Raw genomic sequence first — 20139 nt, 5'->3', positions numbered from 1 at the left:
GGTACTTCCTTACGGTCACTGCCCATCTATTGTATGGAGAAGGCGACCAAAAGTGGCCTCTGTGGGGGTTCTGCATAGAAAATACACACATGGAGTGTCAATGACCTTCAGGGTACTGACTTATGAAACCCCAAGAAGGAGACACCATCATATTGATAGGACAGGATAGGACATTTGCTAAAGCAACCACTTGCTCCTATACTTTTCCCCTTCTGAGTAGTGAGGCTTAGCTAAGTAATACATGTGATCAAAAGTTGATTTGTTAAATTAAACATAGGGCCAGGTGCAGTGGCTCATGCCTGTAATACCAGAACTTTGGGAGGCTGAGACAGGTGGATTGCTTGAGCTTAGGAGTTTGAGACCAGACTGGTCAACCTGGTGAAACCCTGTCTCTACAAAAAATGCCAAAAAAAAAAAAGCACGGTGTGGTGGCACATGCTTATAGTCCCAGCTACTCAGGAGGCTGAGGTGGGAGAATAGGCTAAGCCTGGGAGGCAGAGGTTGCAGTAAGCCAAGATCGCACCACTGCACTCTAGCCTGAGTGACAGAGTGAGACCCTGTCTCAAAATAATAATAATAATAATAATAATAATAATAAAATAAATTAAACATAGAGTTCCCTTACAACTGAATAATTCTCCTAGGTATGTACCCAAGAAAATTATAAAATGTACATTTCCACAAAAGCTTGTACACAAAGGTACACAGCAGCATTATTTACAATAGCCAAGAAATGGAAACCACCCAAATGCCCAAGAGCTGATGAATGGATAAACAGCATGTGGTATATTCATACAATGGAATCTTTTTCAGCCACAACAAGGAATGAAGGACTGATACAATATGGATGAACCTTGAAAACATTATGCTCAGTGAAAGAAGCCAGTCACAAAAGGCCACATATTACATGATTCCATTTATATGAATATTTACATTAGGCAAATCCATAGAGCCAGAAAGCAGATAAGTGGTTGCCAGGGTCTGTGGTTAGGAGAGAATTGAGAGTGACTCTACCAGCCATGGGAGTTTTTTTTTTTCTGGGATGACGGAAGTGTTCTGGAGCTAGGCTCGGGCTCTGGAGCCAGGCAGCCTGTGTGAAAGCCCAGGTCTCATTATTCATTTGCTTTGTGACTTTGAGCCATGTTCCTACCTCTTCTGTGCCTCAGTTTCCCTTTACAATGACGATGATAAGAGTGCCTGGGCTTGTTATGAGGATTCAGATAGTTAACATATGTAAAGTGCTCAGGAGAATTTCTGGCCAGTGGTATATACTATTTTTTCCCCATTATAATGTTTATGACTTTAAGAAAATTGATATATAATAGTCATACATATTGTTGGGGTACATGTGATATTTTGAAACCTGATAGCTATTTTGAAATATATAATAAATTATAGTCAACTTTAATTTCCCTACTGTACTGCTGAATACTAGAATTTATTTCTACTATCTAATTCTATGTTTGTACCCATTAGCCAACATCCCTTCCTCCCCCACTCCCCCTTCCCTTCCCAGCCTCTGGTAACCACCATCCTACTCTCCACCTCCATGAGATCCACATTTTTAGCTCCCAGATATGAGTGAGAACATTTGATATTTGTCTCACTGTGCCTGGCTTATTTCACTTAACAAAATGACCTCCAGTTCCATCCATGTTGCTGCAAATGACATGATTTCATTTTTTAAATGGCTGAATAATAGTCCATTGTATGTGTGTGTCTGTGTGTGTGTGTGTATCCACATTTTCTTTATCCATTCATCTGTTGATGGACACTTAGCTTGTGTGATAGATATTTCATAAGTGAACCTGATCAGCCTGTCCCCCACCCTTGCTTATTTCTGTCCATAGCATTAGTCACTTTCTTTTTCTTTTTTTCTTTTTGAGACAGGGTCTCTCTGTTGTCCAGGCTGAAGTGCAGTGGCACGATCTCGGCTTACTGCAACCTCCACCTCTGGGCTCAGGCGATACCTCACTTCAGCCTCCCTAGTAGCTAGGACTACCGGTGTGCCACCACACCCAGCTAATTTTTTTTTAATTTTTTTGTAGAGACAAGGTTTCACCCTGTTGCCCAGGCTGCACTCATCACTTTCTAACCTACCCTATAATAACTTGCTCATATATGTTGCTTGTAGCCCATCAACCCCTACTAGAAGGCAGGGATCTACTCTATTTGTATGCTGCTAGATTCCAAGCACCCCAAACAGTGGCTAACACAGACAATGCACCCCATCACACTTTCTAAGTGAATGAACAAATGGTTGGCAATTCTGGCCAATGGCACTGGGCAGCCTGGATGGAAATGAGATGCACCTTTCACTGAACAGTTTTTGCACCATTTTCTATTTTACCATGTGCTCAGTCCTTTTCATAAAGGTGAAAAGTGAAAAATGAAATACAGAAAATAAGAATACTTGACCTGAGGGAGAAGCTGGTAGCATTAAACAGTAAGACTTTAGGCATCAGTGGAAAGTGTGTGATCTAGAGAAAAAAGTGAGGATGTGGTTGCAGGCCACCTTTAGACTTTTAGCCCCTGAGTAAAGAGTGGAATGACACCTCAGGAATGGCACTCAGTCCTACTCTTGAAGCACAGTATGTACACAGGTTAATAAGAAGTTTGTTTGTTTGTTTGAGATAGAGTTTCACTCTGTAGCCCAGGCTGGAGTGCAATGGCGTGACCTCAGCTCACTGCAACCTCTGCCTCCCAGGTTCAAGTGATTCTCCCGCCTCAGCCTCCAGAATAGCTGGGACTTTGCCACCATGCCCAGCTGATTTTTTTAGATTTTTAGTAGAGACAGGGTTTTGCCTTCTTGGCCAGGCTAGTTTTGAACTCCTGACCTCAGGTGATCCGCCTGCCTCAGCCTCCCGAAGTGCTGGGATTACAGGCTTGAGCGCCTGGCCTAACAAGAAGTCTCAATAAGATCTTTCGTATTGTGCAATATGTGTTCTGTACTTACGGGTACAATGAGAAATTTTTCCATGGCAAAACGCCCGTTTCCAGGCACAGTAAACAGAAGAGCTTGCGGAGGGTTGTTGCCCACTTCCCACTGCAGCATGGATAGGCAGGTGGCCACAGTGGACGGGATTCCTCGGGCAGGGACAGAAGGTCTGTCACCACTGCTAGCAGTGCCCTTGCTCATTCCTTAATAGGCCCCGGAAACCCAATAAAGATTACAGGATGCCAAATACGAGACTAGACTCCAAATGAACTGTTTTGTAAATGTATCCCAACTAATTTGGGGTAAAACTCTGCTCTAAGTTGTCTTTGAGGTCTCTCTACCTCTTTCTTTCCTTCTGCCTTAATACCTCTCTGCTCTCTTCTGTTAGGAAAAAAACAACTGATGAGTCACCAGCTTCTCGGGTAATGTATTATCCTTTTCAGGAGCTTTTGCATGAAAAAAGAGGTCAAAAGGAGAGAAAGAAACAATAATGATAATGTTGGTGATGATATTAATACTACTGATAATGATGACCGTAGCTGATGATAACTGTGTGTCAGCTATTCCTCTAAAAAATGGATACGATTTCTCTCATTTAGTCCTCCAACAATTCTATGAGGTAGATATCACACCTATGTTACAGATGAGGAATGAAAAATCATATAGCAAGTGGCAGGTGAAGGCAGATTGTCTCTAAAAATTTTTGCTCTAAGGAATTTTTTTATTTTTGAGACAGTGTCTCTCTCTGTCAGCCGGGCTGGAGTGCAGTATTGTGAACATGGCTCACTGCAGCCTTGACCTCCTGGGTTCAGGTGATCCTCCCACCTCAGCATCCCAAGTAGCTGGGACTATAGGCACACACCGCCACACCCAGCTACATTTTTATTTTATTTTATTTTTTGTATTTTTTGTAGAGACAGGGCTTCACCATGTTGCCCGGACTGGTTTTGAACTTCTGGCTTCAAGTGATCTGCCTGCCTCAGCATCCCAAAGTGCTGGGATTACAGGCGTAAGCCATCATGCCTGGCTATGTAAGAATTTCTCAAGTAGAACATTTGATCCTGTAGGAAGACAGCTGGGGGGAGTTAGACAACCACAGCAACCCTCAGTAGCGGCGACAATGACAGTTGAGGCTTGAAACTTCAAATAACCCACTGTGTCTGTGACTGCCTAGGTTCAAATCTTGAGTCTGACATTCTTAAGATTACCTGGGGGCAAGTCACACACTCTCTCTGTCCTTGAGATTATGGTTAGAACTCATCAAGATAATGCAAACAAAGTACTTACAACAGTGCCTATGAATACATACATGAAGCACTCAGATGCTGTGTACAGGTGCTCCTCAACTTACAATGGGGTTATGTCCTGATAAACCCATCGTAGGTTGAAAATAACAAAAGTCAAAAAAGCATGTAATACACTTAACCTACTGCACATCGCGGCTTAGCAGAGCCTACCTGAAACATGTTCAGAACACTTGCAATACAGTAGTCAGTAAATTACATGAGAAATTCAACACTTTATTATAAAATGGGCTTTGCGTTAGGTGATTTGGCCCAGCTTCACGAGAGAGTAGTATCTGCACATCGCTAGCCCAGGAAAAGATGAAGATTCCAAATTTGACATATGGTTCCTGCTGAATGCCTGTCACTTTCTTTTTTTTTTTTTTTTTTTTTTTTTTGAGACAGAGTCTTGCTCTGTCACCCAGGCTGGAGTGCAGTGGCGCGATCTCGCCTCCACGCCCGGCTAATTTTTTGTATTTTTTAGTAGAGACGGGGTTTCACCGTGTTTGCCAGGATGGTCTCGATCTCCTGACCTCGTGATCCACCTGCCTTGGCCTCCCAAAGTGCTGGGATTACAGGAGTGAGCCACCGTGCCTGGTCGAATACATGTCACTTTCACACCATTGTAAAGTCAAAAAATCATGATAAACTCTTGTATTAGGTTGATGCAAAAATAATTGCATTTTTTGCTATTAAAATAATAGCAAAACCCGCAATGACTTTTGCATCCCTAACAAGTCACTGATTGTCTGCATTTTGATTGCTACAAATCCCTGCTAAGTATTAGAAAACCCATAATTTATTTCTAGCTTCCCAAATAACAAAGGTGCTCTTTTACCTAATTTTATAATGTAGTTGTTGATCCATTCTCTATAGAATTTTTATCAAAAAAGTGACATAATCAAATTTTGAAGGTAGACACGCCAAATCCCATTTCCCTAACACGACAATTATTTTTGGTTTTGCGTATTGCCTTCAACTTTTGCTAACTCTGAGAAGCGACGTGGAAAGGAGACACTGTACCATATCAGTTTGGGTTTTTGTCACACTCTCACAAAGTAGCTGTATGACTTTAATGAAGTTACATAACTGCCCTTTGTCTTCGTTTTCCAAAGTATAAAATGAAGGGGTTAGGCCAGACGATCTTTAAGATCGCTCTAGCTGTAACAGTCTATGATTCTGCCTATAATCTACTTTTTTTTTCTTTCATAATCATGGTTCAGTTGTATATAGAAGGTACATGTAAAATAGTGTTTACAAAGTTAGTTAATTTCCTAAACTATGTTTGGAAAATAAAGTTTCACATATAATGAGTTTTGTGAAGGTAAGGTTACAATAAAAAATCCCAGGAATTTCAAAGATAGCTGCCAAAATTACCAAAAAGGTATAAAAATTCAGATCTTAATACATTCACGATATAAGTATGTTTACAACTAAAGGATTTATAATTCAGTGCATTAATTATAAGGAATACATTAAGTTTGACAAGCCCATTCTAATCTTTGTGGATTGCTTCCTGTCAATACCACTTCATGGAGGGATAAACTATTTCCTCCTTCGTTTCAAATGCAGAATAGCTTGGTGATGAAATAGCTCTTCCATATACACATAAAATTGTACAAGTAAAGGAGCACTTCGCAGGATTTTCTTGAGATATAAAGGGCAAATAAGTAGGACTTTTAAGGAGCCAAATATGCAGTTATTAATGTAAATATGAAAATGTTACAGCAGTGTAATTTTTCCATATGGTATTATTGATTTTTTAAATTTCTCTATAAGAACATCAAAAAGGGAAAAACAAAAAAGGCACAGTTCTACCTGACATAGATTGGCAGAACTATGTCAGTGTAAATGTCTAAAATGTCTATAACTATTAATGCAGTGAATCAGTCACTCTCTCCCCCACTGCCACTTACCATGTAACCTGGTATAACCTTTCTGGAGGTGATCTGACAAAACTAATCGAGAGTTTAAATATGTTCCTACCCTCTAGTCGGGTAATTCTACTTACAGAAAAGTGTATGAAGGAAATGATAAGTGCACAATTGCTTTGCCACACTTATTATATATAAGTGCAAAGAATTGGGAACATCTAAATGACCAGAAATAGAAGAATAGCTAAATAATTGATGCTACACATACATGGAATTTATGTATATATGAATATATATTTATGATACATGTGTATGTATATCATATATCATATCATAATATAGATAACAAGAGTGCTCATTGCTTCTGGCTTAGTCACTGTGTCTAGGTTTTTCAGTGAACAGAGGACCTAGGAGATATGTCTATACATGTACATAGACACCCTAAATTTATATCAACTCTCAATTCAAATTCAGGACCACAGGATTTCTGCCTAACCTCCTCCATGTTACATCTATATTCCCTTCCTCTCATGCTGAGAATCCTGCTTCTCAAGGACAGCAGGCATAGTAAGATTAGAATTACCACAATTAGGCCAGGGCGGTGGCTCACACCTGTAATCTCGGCACTTTGGGAGGCCAAGGCAGGTGGATCATCTGAGGTTAGGAGTTCGAGACCAGCCTGGCCAAAGTCAAATCTACAAAACAAGGTGAATTCTAAGAAGTCTAGTTTCTATCCCTATCCCCTCCACTTTCTTTCCTCCATTTTTTACAGGTAACTACTATTAATATTTTGTGATGTGAATCCTCCTATTCTTTGTTTTCTAATATAAGCAAATGTATTTACATATGTGTGTGTATGCATGCATATATGCGTGTATGTATATACATTTACATATATATCCCTTCTGACCTGTATGGTAGCATCGTAGACTCACATTCCTCCCCCCATTTTTTTGTAATATATCCTACAGATCAATCCATAATAAATATATTTAAAGATCCTACTTCTGGCCAGGTGCAGTGGCTCATGCCTATAATCCCAGTACTTTGGGAGGCCAAGGCAGGCAGATTGCCTGAAGTCAGCAGTTCAAGACCAGCCTGGCCAGCCTGGTGAAACCCCATCTCTACTAAAAATACAAAAATTAGCTAAGCATGGTGGTGTGCGCCTGTAATCCTAGCTACTCAGGAAGCTGAGGCAGGAGAATCACTTGAACCCAGGAGGCGGAGGTTGCAGTGAGCCGAGATAGTGCCACTGCACTCTAGCCTCGGCAGCAGAGCAAGACTCCTTCTCAAAAACAAAACAAAACAAAACAAAAAAAACCTACTTTCATTTTGTAGCTACACAGACTCCATTGTGTGTAGGTATCATAGTTTATTCAACCAGTCCTCCATTAATAGACATTGGGGTTATTTCTACTCTTTTGTTATCATAAATAGTTTCTGCCCTAAGGTTTTGTATTATATATATATATATATTCACATCTTAAATATAAGTAATTTCTACTATGTGGAAATATTCAAGATGAGTCTATGCCATCTTGTACCAAATAGCAGGAAAGCTATCAAAAACTGCTAGGGTTGTGTCAAAAGATGTCAGGAACCAATTTGAAGATGCTATCACAGACCAATGAGGATAATTTAAGCATTAATAAGAATAATAAATAATATGTACAGAAGCACATTAAATACATTTCAATGAATGAGTTCAAATTATAATTACAATAGAGAAAACAAAAGTTACTTAAAAATAAGACAAAGCAAACACCATTGGCACATGCCAAAAAATCAACTTAAGGAATGATAGGATTAAAATATTACCATTTTTATAATCCTTAATGAACTAATGGATCTAGGTAACATCACAAAATAAGAGATTTTTATGTACCACCTAATGGCAAAATACTCCACTCCCTAGGAAGCAGTCTTGCCAAAAAAAAAAAAATATATATATATATATGTATATATATATATATATGAATCTGATTAAGCCTGTACAGAGGAACATGTTGAGCTATAGCATAGGAATGCAATCAGAAACATCCAGACTGTGGGAAGTTCTACAGGACAAACAACTTGGTTTTTGCAACAAATAAGTTATGAGGAAAAAAATGAAATTAAAAGAGATTTAAGGGATTTAAATTAAAAGAGATTTAAGGGACATATCAACCAACTTCAGTGCATGAACCTTATTTGGATCCTGCTTCAACAAGCAAACTATAAAAGTAAGTTATACTTTGGGAGGCCGAGCAGGGTGGATCACGAGGTCAGGAGTTCGAGAGCACCCTGGCCAACATGGTGAAACCCTGTCTGTACTAAAAATATAAAAATTAGCCAAGCATGGTGGAGCGTGCCTGTAATCTCAGCTACTCGGGAGGCTAAGGCAGGAGAATTGCTTGACCCCAGGAGGTGGAGGTTGCAGTGAGCCAAGATCACGCCACTGCACTCCAGCCCGGGTGACAGAGCGAGACTCCGTCTCCAAAAAAAAAAAAAAGAAAAAAAGAAACAACAACAACAACAACAACAAAAGTAAGTTATAAGATTTGTAAGACAATTAAAAATGCCAACACTGAATATTTCATACTACTAAAAAATTGTATTAGTTAATGTAGATATGATAATGGTTATGTTTTTTACAAGTCCTTATCTTTTAAAGATTCATATTGAAATATATACATTTTAGACAGAGTCTCAGTCTGTCACCCAGGCTGGAGTACAGTGGCACAATTGTAGCTCACTGCAGTCTTGAACTCCTGGGCTCAAATGATCCTCCCACCTTATTCTCCTGGTAGTTGGGATTATAGGCACTCACCACCACACACAGCTAATTTTTTAATTTTTTGTAGAGGCAAAGTCTTGCTATGTAGACCAGGCTGGGCTCAAACTAATGGCCTCAAGTGATCCTCCTGCCCCAGCCTCTGAAAGTGCTGGGATTATAGGAATGAGCCACCACACCCAGCCATATCAAAATTTATGGATGAAATAATATAATATCTGGAACTTGCTTCAAAATAAGATGAGATGGGGAGAGGAATGGGATATTGGTGGGCTAGACATGAGGTCCAACTTGACATGGGGTCCTTTATGCTTTCTGTCTACTTTTCCTTATGTTTCACTTTTCTATAATAAACCATTAACATGCATTTATATATCATGAATATTCTGGTGTGTGTATGTGTGTGCATGTGTGTGTTTGTATGCGTGCATAAATTTAAAACAAAATTTTAATGATGATATCTCTGAGTGATAGAATTATGGGTGACTTGGTGATTTTTATTTTCTTCTTTTTACTACTCTGTATTCTATATTTTTATAGTGCACATGTATTGCCATTTCTGCAATTCAACTACAATTCACTTCTGATGCAGTGAATAAAATAACTTTGTCCAGTACTCTTTAAATATAATTGGGCAAGGCTAATTATTTAACATTCAATTACACCTAGTTTTGATTGGGTACAGATCATAGTTTATGAAAATATAGCTCTAAAGTAAGGTTTGAGGTTTGGAAATTCTGTCATTTGGTGTAATAGGATAATCTTAAATTTATAGCTTAGGAGTAAACAGTTCATTTTTTTTCTCCTTTTTACATAACACAAAAACAACAGATCCAGTTTGGCACAAAATTTCCCCTCCAAAGTCACCTTTGTGCTGAAATCCAGCACCTCAGGTTTCAGTCAAGTAATTTGCAGATGAGAAAAGGTTTCTTAGCAAAATTTTCTTATGGTTTTACTACAGTGTTAGTTCCCAGTAATTTGGCAGAGTCCTATTTTCACAGCTAAGTGAGTCAGAGGGAAGGCTGCTCCTTCTGATTTTCGGATATGCAGAGAGGACAGGCAGTTATCAAATCAAATCACTCTTTTTGTATCACTGAAATAAATGTAAGGCCATGACAGCAGATGCAATTAAAGAAAAATATAGTTAACGGATATTTGTAGTTTATTACTAGTTAATACAAGATACTGCATGATTTATCATTCAATTATGAAAAAGTTATTCCTTTAAGGTCAATAAACATTTTTTAAACCACTTACAAAAACAAGTCTATTTTATAATTATATCACCATCTGAATGTTCTATTATCAGATAATTGTCCCTTCTTCATTTATTTTGAAAGACATTTTATTTATCTAATCTTCCTTCTTCTGCTTGTTCGCGTTTTCTCCTAAATAAACCCTCGTCAGCTCCTGTTATGAAATCTATGAACAGATTATCATGGAAGCACTTTTTTGCTCTGAATGTAGACTTTAAAGCGAAATCATGGGTAGATTTAGTTATTCATTTGAAAGTGAAGCTTTGATTTAACAAATGGGTAGAAGCAGACAATTTTGATTTGGGTCCATCTGTCCATTTGAGTTTCCATGGATTATTATATACTGCACATAAACTCAATCTACACTTGCAATTATGTTCCAAGCTTTGTGCTAAGTATTTTCATATGCAATCCCAAGTGTTTAGTACAATGACTTTGTGAAATAGCTATTTTATTATTGTTTGTTTGTTTGTTTGTTTGAGACAGGGTCTTGATCTGTCACCCAAGCTGGAGTGCAGTGGTGCCATCATAGCTCACTGCAGTCTTGACCTCCTGGGCTCAGGGGATCCTTTCACTTCAGCCTCCTTAGTAGCTGGGACTACAGGTGCATACCACCATGCCCAGCTAATTTGTGTATTTTTTGTAGAGACAGGGTTTTGCCATGTTGCCTAGGCTTGAAATCATTATTTTAGAGAGAGATTAAGTTGCTTGCTCAAGGTCACACAGTCATTGAGTTATTCCAGATTTTGTTGCCACTTTTAAGTTATGAACAATGGTGATTGAGAGCGTTTGTAACAGTCCTTGGTGCCTAGTACTGAGCCTTGTACTAGAAAGGATGTCAAATCAGTTCAAAGGATGATAGACATCTATCTAGTTGCGAAAACAAGAAGTACAAGGCAACTATCAGAGCAAAGACGGGGCCAGCTGAGGTGGAGCATGCTCTCTCTCAGGCAGAAACCAACTTAAAGGAGAAGGAAGAGGGAAGTCTGTTCTTCACAGCAGCAAAGCAGCGCTAGCCTTCTGCCTTGATCTTTTAACAAACTTAGGAAGCTTCCAACATCTTCAAGCCTGGGAATACACAGTGTTTTAATTTGATGACCAGCAAACTAAAGGTCAACCTGAGAAAGTTGATTCTTGACATACTTCCAACAAGGGTCACTTGTTTCATCCCAATGGACTCAAAGTTAAGAATTAAAAACCTCAACTGTAGTAAATTACATGTTTGAAGAACTGAGAGTTCTAATTACATGTACATCCCAAATGCCAGTGGGGCCCACTCTATTCATGTACTCATAGCTTTATGAAAAACTGTTTGTTTGGAATGTGGTTTTTAAAAGTAATTTACCTTCAGGTTTAGTTGAAGAATGGAATATGTGTGAGAAAATAATTTTCCAACTTTTGTTGACTCAGCAATGAAAAGGAAAATATGTTTATATGAATATGGCTACTTGTTGATCTCAGACACTTGAAATTTCATTTGCTAAATGCTAAATCCAATGATAAATTTCAAACATAATTTCCAAAACATACCCTTGTTCTAATACTACAGAACCATCTCGATGGGCATCAACTGGGCATCAAATTAACTATTCCTATAAGGTTACACTAGAGTTGCTACTAGGAACATTTCATTTGTGGAGGCATAAAGACAGGTTACATGATACTTTGTAAGTGGACTTGAAGTAAAGGATATTAGAAATAAATAGGAACAACAAAAATAAAACATGACTAAACCAGCTCTCCTGCTACCATCAAAACAAACGTTTCCAAGGAACTGAAGCCAAGAAAATAGAAATCCACAAACACAAAGGCCAAGGTAATCAGTTGAATCTACTAAATCTCCATAAATGGCAAAACAAAACGCTAAAAACCAAGCCATACCGAAACCCCACCTGCGTTGAATACCAAACAACACTGACCTTTTCTGCCCCACCGCCTGCCCCAGAAATCCGAGCCTGCGACTGATTTTAAAATGACCAAATCTCCAAAAATTCTGAGAGATGGCCATTTTAAAGACACAATATCTTCGATCATATAGGTCATGTCCACATTAATATAAGTAGTAATTATTAAAGAAGAAGGAAACTCCTTCATTCGTTTTAAAAACCAATTCTTTCTCAGATTCGCCACAGAGCCAGACCAACTTAATTGTTAAGGCACAATAATATTAGATTGAACTATTTTTCTTTTTCTTCTTCTTTTTTCTTTGGAGACTGGGTCTCACCCTGTCACCCAAGCTGGAGTGTAGTTGCACAATCGTGGCTCACTGCAGCCTTGACCTCCTGGGGTTCAAGTGATTCTTCCACTTCAGCCTCCCAAGTAGCTGGGACTACAGCTGTGCACCACCACGCCTGGCTAATTCTAAATTTTTTTAGAGACAGGGTCTCACTATGTTGCCCAGGCTGGTCTCAAACCCCTGGGCTCAAGTGATCCTCCCACCTTGACCTCCCAAAGTGTTGGGAGAACAGGCATGAGTCACCGTGTCCATCCCTGAATGGTTTTTCAATCCAATAATTTTTATTATGGAGAGAAAGCTGGGCAATTTAAACAATTATGTGCTTTATTTCTCCATTTCGGTATTCCATTCCTGTTAATATATAGGTATTGAATTTAACTTGTTTCATTCTTAATGTTTTATGTCTTGTCTTCTTTTTAGAAAAATTTAAACCAGCCAAAAGGCTGCAGGGTAAGTGTTGGTGGCTAGTTCCTATGAGTAACAAGTCATAGTCCATAGAGCCTAGGATGCTGGCCTGGAGAACAGGCCAAATTCTGCAGATGTGGTAGTTCATGCCTGTAATCTCAGCTCTTCGAGAAGCTGAGGCGGGAGGATCACTTGAGCCCAAGAGTTCCAGGTTACAGTGACCCATAATTATGCCACTGCACTCCAGCCTGGGCAACAGAGCGAAACTCTGTCTCAAAAACAAAATGAAAGAAAAAAATCTGACTGCCCTGAAAAAACCCTGAATACCTAAAACATAGAAAATCTAAAGCTTGTGCCATAATGCTTGTCAGTGCTTAAGTTCATGCATGTTACAGACTTCACCATAGCCCTCCCACCACAGCACCATACCACAGATGCAGGAACTACACAAGCCTCCTTGTATCCACATGACCATTTCTTCTCATTTGGATGCAGTATCTGCTAATGAGCAGGGTCACTTGAAAGAGAACTGAACTTGGAATCAGAGTCCAAGTGTGTCAGTTCCAGCTCTTTGGGGAACCAGACAAGGCAATTTAGTGCAGTGGATCAGTGTCTGCCTGCTAAAGTCAGACTGTGTGGGTGGAAATCCTGGTTTTCCACTTTCTAGCTATGTGACTGTAGGCAAGTCTCTTAAATCTTGTGACTTGGTTTTCTTATTTGTAAAATGGTGATGATGTCAATAACTACCTTAGAAGATTAAATGTCTTAAGATGGTTTAGAACAGAGTCGCAGATATTCTAAACACTCAATCAATGTGGGCAATTATTATTACTAGCTATATGACCCTGGGGAGCTCACCTAAGCTCTGTAAGACTCTATTTCATCTTCTGTACAAGAAGGGGTCACAATCTCACATGGTCTTTATGAAGACTGAATAAACTCAAGTAACATACATGTGGAAGCTATTTTTAAGACATCATCAACGGCTGGGGGCAGTGGCTCACACCTATAATCCCAGCCCTTTGGGAGGTCGAGGCGGGTGGATCACCTGAGGTCAGGAGTTCAAGACTAGCATGACATGGTGAAACCCTGTCTCTACTAAAAATACAAAAAAAAAAAAAATAGCTGGGTGTGGTGGCAGGTGCCTGTAATCCCAGCTACTTGGGAGGCTGAGGGAGAAGAATCGCTTGAACCCAGGAGATGAAGGTTGCTGAGACTGTGCCATTGCACTCCAGCCTGGGCAACAGAGGGAGACCCTATCTTAAAAAAAATTAATAATAATAAAAGTAAATAAATAAATAAAACATAATCAAATATCAGATGACTCCTTTAACCTAGCAGAATCATTTCCTTTCTGTTCTTTGCTTCCATCATACTTAAAAAACATACACGCAACTGCTATAGCATTTGTCACAAGGTACTGTAAGGATTTGCCCACCTGTCTTCTCCCCCACTGACAGCACATCCTCCAATTCACCTCTGCATCCTTCACACATTGGACATACCTGGTACAGGACCAGTATTCAATAAATATTTGTTTAAATGAATATCGTTCAAACAATTGCACAGGAATTCTCAAGGCCTTTGCCGGGAATGACGGATTATCACTTTTGCTGAGGGTCCTCAGCAGACCACCCAGAAATGTGCTTTTCTTCAGGCACAATATATTGAGGTTCTGTCGTTTCAGATCCCGCCAATGTTGTATTTGTTGCATTTGTTCATTCTTTTCACTTAATAAATAATTAGCAAGCACCTACTGTGTGCCAAGTCCTATGCTGGGCTCCACACAGTATACCCAAGTGGCAAATGGCCAGACTAATACAGTTCCTGCATATTACATATAGAGGGAATCTATGTACTATAGAATCATCCACCCTTTGAGATAAACTCCTCGGTTTGATTATTTCATTAGAGTGATAGGATCTCAAGGTGGGAAAGAACGGCTTTCTAGAAGTGAAAGTCCTTATACTTTAATTTTATTTTTATTTACTTATTTTAGAGACAATGTCTCGCTCTGATGCCCAAGCTGGAGTGCAGTGGCATGATCATAGCTCACTGCAGTCTTGAACTCCTGGATTCTAGTGATTCTCCTGCCTCAGCCTCCCCAGTATCTGGGACTATAAGCGTGTACCACCGTGCCCACCTTAGGGTCCTCATAGAATAATAATTAAGGTTTGGGATCTGACTGCCTGGGTTCAAATCCTAGATCTGCTTTGTACCAAGGTGTAAGACCTTGGGCAAATTGCTTAATCCCTCTAAGCCTCACTTTCTCATCTGTAAAATGAGCTAGTGGGATTGATGTATTAGAAATGACAACCTCATTAATCACGTATTATGGTGTTTGCCATACAGTACACACTCACTATGTGTTTGCTATTATAAACAAATCTATTCTCCTCACTTCCTCACCCTAGTGTTTGAACTTCTATCACAAATGTACCCAGTGAATGGGGCATGACTGCCCCACTTCCGGGCACCAGGGTCAGGGAATTTACTACCTCCAGTGGTTGTCCATTTGTCTGCTAGGCAAATCTAACAGTTGACCAATGTTAATGGGTTGAAATGTACATGCTTACATCTCCACTCATTGGCCCTCAATCTGCCATTTGGGATTACTCAGAAGAGATCAAATCTCTCCTCTGCCGGATAGACCTCAAACTTTGAAAGGTAGCTACATATGCTAGTTATCACCATCCCCCTTACACACCTACATAAAACCTTGGATCTTTTTGTTATTTCTGAATAACTCTGTGCACCAGATTTCTTATTATCATTTTTATTTTTCCCATATAATCCTTTGTTGATCAATGTCTCTGAATGTCTGAAGCCCAGAATTCATAAAACACAATAAATGTGGTCTGATCATCAGTGAGTACTAGAGAACTAGTTCCCCTCTCGAACGTTACATTTCTATTAATACAACAAAAGATTGATTTTTTTTAAAGCTACATCCCACTGTGTTGACTCATCTTCTTACAATCAACAGGAGACTGTAAATCTTCCTGCCGTGTGTAGCTGTAAGCCACCTCGCCCCCACTCAGTACTTGTACAATTCGAGGATCTTTGAGTACTTTATATTGGTACACATTAAACTCTATATTGTTTGACATGATTCATTATTACATTTTGTCAGGATTGGGGGTGGGGAGAGAATCTGATTGTATCCTCCAACCTGTTTGTAATTCTTTCTAGTGTGTGTCATCTGTAAATTTGTTCGGCAGGCCATCAATGTTATTGTCTTAGTCATCGATATAAGTGTTCGGGGAAAAAGCAGATTTTCATTAGATCCCTGGAGATCCGAATATGCATCAGCCTCTTTTTTGTTGTTGTTGTTGTGGTGGTGGTGGTTGTTGTTGCTGGTTGGGGGATGGAGTTTCAATCCTGTTGCCCAGGCTGGAGTGCAATGGTGCAATCTTGGCTCACTGCAACTTCTGCCTACTGGATTCAAGCGATTCTCCTGCTTCAGCCTCCTGAGTAGCTGGGATTACAGGCGTGTGCCACCACGCCTGGCTAATTTTGCATTTTTAGTAGACACGGGGTTTCTCCATGTTGGTCAGGCTGGTCTTGAACTCCTGATCTCAGGTGATCCGCCCACCTCACCCTCTCAAAGTGCTGAGATTACAGGTGTGAGCCACTGTACCCGGCCTGCATCAGCCTCTTTAAAAAGAAAAAAACAAACAAAACACAAGGGCCAGGTGTGGTGGCTCAAAAATGTACTTGTAACCCCAGCGTTTTGGGAGGTTGAGGCAGGAGGATTGCTTGAGGCCAGGAGTTCAAGACCAGCCTGGGTAACATAGCAAAACCTCATCTCTATTTTTAAAAGTATAAAAATTAAAAAGAAAAACTTTTTTTTTTTTTGAGACACAGTCCTGCTCTGTCACCCAGGCTGGAGTGCAGTGGCATGATCTTGGCTCACTGCAAGTTCCGCCTCCCGGGTTCATGCCATTCTCCTTCCTTGGCCTCCCGAGTAGCTGGGACTACAGGCGCCCACCACCACGCCCGGCTAATTTTTTGTATTTTTTTTTAGTGGAGACGGGGTTTCACAGGATGGTCTCGATCTCCTGACCTCATGATCCGCCCGCCTCAGCCTCCCAAAGTTCTGGGATTATAGGTGTGAGCCACTGAGCCCGGCCAAAAGAAAAACTTTTAAAATACATCATTCATTCAATCAAAAAATATTTACTGAGTGCCTTCTGTGTACCAGTTACTATTCCAAGTGCTGAGCATCTAGTGCTGAACAAAAAAATTGCCTGCCCTCATAATGCTTACATTCTAGGAAAGGAGGTAGACAACAAACAAAGAAGTGTTATGAAAAACAAAATCAGTTATGGGGCTAGAGAAATTTGACAGTGGGGATGCAGTGGGGTTGACGATAGGCAGTATGGCTAAAACAGAGTTGTTTTTGGAGTATGGTTGAACTACACATGTCCTGCATTATTAAACTGGCCCAGAGTGGGCAGCAAGTCTTTCTGATTCTCAAAATCCACTTTTATTTTTATTTTTATTTTTTTTGAGATAAGGTCTTGCTCTGTTGCCTAGGCTAGAGTGCAGTGTTGTGATCATGGCTCACTGCAGCCTTGAACTCCTGAGCTCAAGTGATCCTCCTGCCTCAGCCTCCCAAGTAGCTGGGTCTATAGGCACATGCCACCTGTAGTCCTAGATAATTTTTAAATTTTTGTAGAGATGGGGTCTTGCTATGTTGCCCAGGCTGATCTTGGATTTCCAGCCTCAAGCAATCCTTCTGCCTTGGCCTTCCAAAACACTAGGATTACACGCATGAGCTACTGTGCCCAGCCAAAAATCCACTTTTCTCTATGTGAAGTCACTTTAGAAAATATCAATAGAGCAATGATGAAGAATTTTTTCTTTTTTTTGAGATGGAGTCTCGCACTGTCGCCTGGGCTGGCGTGCAGTGGCACGATCTTGGCTCGCTGCAACTTCTGCCTCCTGGGTTCAAGCGATTCTCCTGCCTCAACCTCCCAAGTAGCGGAATTACAGGCACCTGCCACCATGCCCAGCAATTTTTTGTATTTTTAGTAGAGATGGGGTTTCACCATGTTAACCAGGCTGGTCTCGAACTCCTGACCTCGTGATTTGCCTGCCTCGGCCTCCCAAAGTGCTGGGATTACAGGCATGAGCCACTGCGCCCAGCCAAATAATTTAAATACTCATGAAACAGAGGAGAAAATGTGAAAGGATGGAATTCCTCAGAAGACTTCACAACATTTCTTTGTACACATAGCATATTCAAACATTGTGAAAACAACTAGACTAGTCAGGACTCCAGTCACATCTTCTGATGAAGACTCCAGAGAGAAGAATTTGAAAAGCATTACTATATAGGTACAGTACTTTTTTGACAACTAAAGAAAGAAAAAACTAAAACATCAACACTTACCGAATTCCAATCCCCATGTTTTCAAGCATGGAGCAGGTTATGAATCCAATAGTTTATGGAGTCAGGAGGATGGAATGTTTGGATGATCCCAAAACATGGTTTGAGAGTCTGGATATGGAACTCTGGAAAAGAAGCCCACAAGGGACAGATGTGAAGTCTACCTCTATTAATTGCCCTCTGCTTGCAATTCCTTTTTTGTTTTCTTTTGAGACATAGTCTTGCTCTGTTGCCCAGGCTGGAGTGCAGTGGGGCGATCTCAGCTCACTGCAAGCTCCGCTTCCCGGGTTCACGCCATTCTCCTGCCTCAGCCTCCCGAGTAGCTGGGACTACAGGCGCCCGCCTACACGCCCAGCTAATTTTTTGTATTTTTAGTAGAGACGAGGTTTCACCGTGTTAACCAGGATGATCTCGATCTCCTGAGCTTGTGATCCGCCCGTCTCGGCCTCCCAAAGTGCTGGGATAACAGGCATGAGCCACCGCGACCGGCCTAATTTTTTTAAATTATTATTATCATTTTAATTTTTTTTTTTTGAAATGGAGTCTCGCTCTGTCACCCAGGCTGAAGTACAGTGGCGCGATCTTGGCTCACTGCAAGCTCCGCCTCCCAGATTCAAGCAATTCTCTTGCTTCAGCCCCCCGAGTAGCTGGAATTACAGGCACACACCACCACATCCGGCTAATGTGTTTTTTGTATTTTTAGTAGAGACAGGGTTTTGCCATTTTGGCCAGGCTGGTCTCAAACTCCTGACCTCAGGTGATCTGCCCACCTCGACCTCCCAGTGTTGAGATTACAGGCGTGAGCCACCGTGCCCTGCCTTTTTTTTGTTTTTGTAGAGAGAGACTTGCCATGTTGCCCAGGCTGGTCTCAAACTCCTGGGCTGCAGCAACCCTGCTGTCCTGGCCTCCCAAAGTGATGGGATTACTGTTGTGAGCCACCACACCCAGCCGGAAATTTAATTTATATTTTCACAATGATACCTTTGACATTCACATTCATTCATTTCTTGAGCATCTGTTTTTTGTACCAAATACTTTGTTGGTGTTAGGAATACAAAGGTGAATAGAAAAAATAAGGTCCCCGTAAGCACTTACAGGAACCTCACAGGACAGGGCACGGTAGAAACAGGAAAGTCAGCTGTGATAGAGAAGTGTGTTATGAAGAGATAAGTACTGAGAGCCCTAGGAGGTAACCTAACCCAGATTTAGGGAAAATTGGAAGTTAGTGACTTGTACACAGACACTTACAAGGTGTGAAGGAGTTAACCAAATAAAGAGGTGGGGAAGTCTGTTTTGGGTGGAGGGCACAACATACGTACATTTTGGAAAGAACATGAATGATTATGCATGCTGAGTATGTGAGTACTAAGAGTAGTTTAGAGAGTCTTAGAGTGGTCAGAGATGAGACTGGAAAGGTGAGCAGCACCAAATTATGGAGAAATGTACAAGCCACATTCTAGAGGAGGTAGAATCTACTGAAAGTCGTGATAGATTACATGTTGGAGTTTTGAAGAGGGCAAAGTCCGGACTGGAGATCAGGTTTTTGACTTAGACAACTTGGTGGATAGTGGATATCATTCACTAAGACAGCAAAAATATGAAGAGGAAATTGAGGAGATTTTGGAGAGAAGGTGCTGAGTTAAGCCTTTGACGTGTTTGTTTTGTGATGACTGGGGAACATTCAGAGCAACAGCAAGCAGTTTGATCTAGAAATCGGAGGATATCCATTTAGGAGTCATCTATACATGACAGACAACAAGAGACTTCACAGCGATGAATGAGATGCCCTGGGAGGGTGTGTAGGAGCAGAGAAAAAGAGAGAAGACAGAATAACACCAAAGCTTAAATAAAGGATGGTGTAGGCCAGGTACAGTGGCTCACACCTGTAATCCCAGCACTTTGGGAGGCCAAGGTGGGTGGATCACGAGATCAGGAGATGGAGACCATCCTGGCTAACACGGTGAAGCCCCATCTCTACT

At 40.6% G+C, this 20139-nt stretch overlaps 1 protein-coding gene across 3 annotated transcripts in view; it reads right to left on the bottom strand.

Annotated features, from left to right (window-relative positions):
- Window positions 1-20139, bottom strand: part of MKLN1 (muskelin 1) — a 381688-nt gene that overhangs the window by 330755 nt on the left and 30794 nt on the right. For 2 of the 3 annotated variants that reach the window (XM_063815012.1, XM_001135321.6), the window contains exon 2: window positions 18164-18285. Coding sequence is in view for 1 of the 3 variants with exons in the window: in XM_001135321.6 (XP_001135321.2) it covers window positions 18164-18192 (29 nt within the window). In the remaining 2 variants the exon portion in view is untranslated. Of the gene's footprint in view, window positions 1-18163; window positions 18286-20139 lie in introns of those variants that run through there. The other variant, XM_054656300.2, reaches the window with a different exon arrangement.

The sequence above is a fragment of the Pan troglodytes genome, chromosome 6, assembly GCF_028858775.2.
Source record: "Pan troglodytes isolate AG18354 chromosome 6, NHGRI_mPanTro3-v2.0_pri, whole genome shotgun sequence".
NCBI classification, from domain to species: domain Eukaryota; kingdom Metazoa; phylum Chordata; class Mammalia; order Primates; family Hominidae; genus Pan; species Pan troglodytes.
This window is presented reverse-complemented; position numbering and strand designations above follow the sequence as displayed.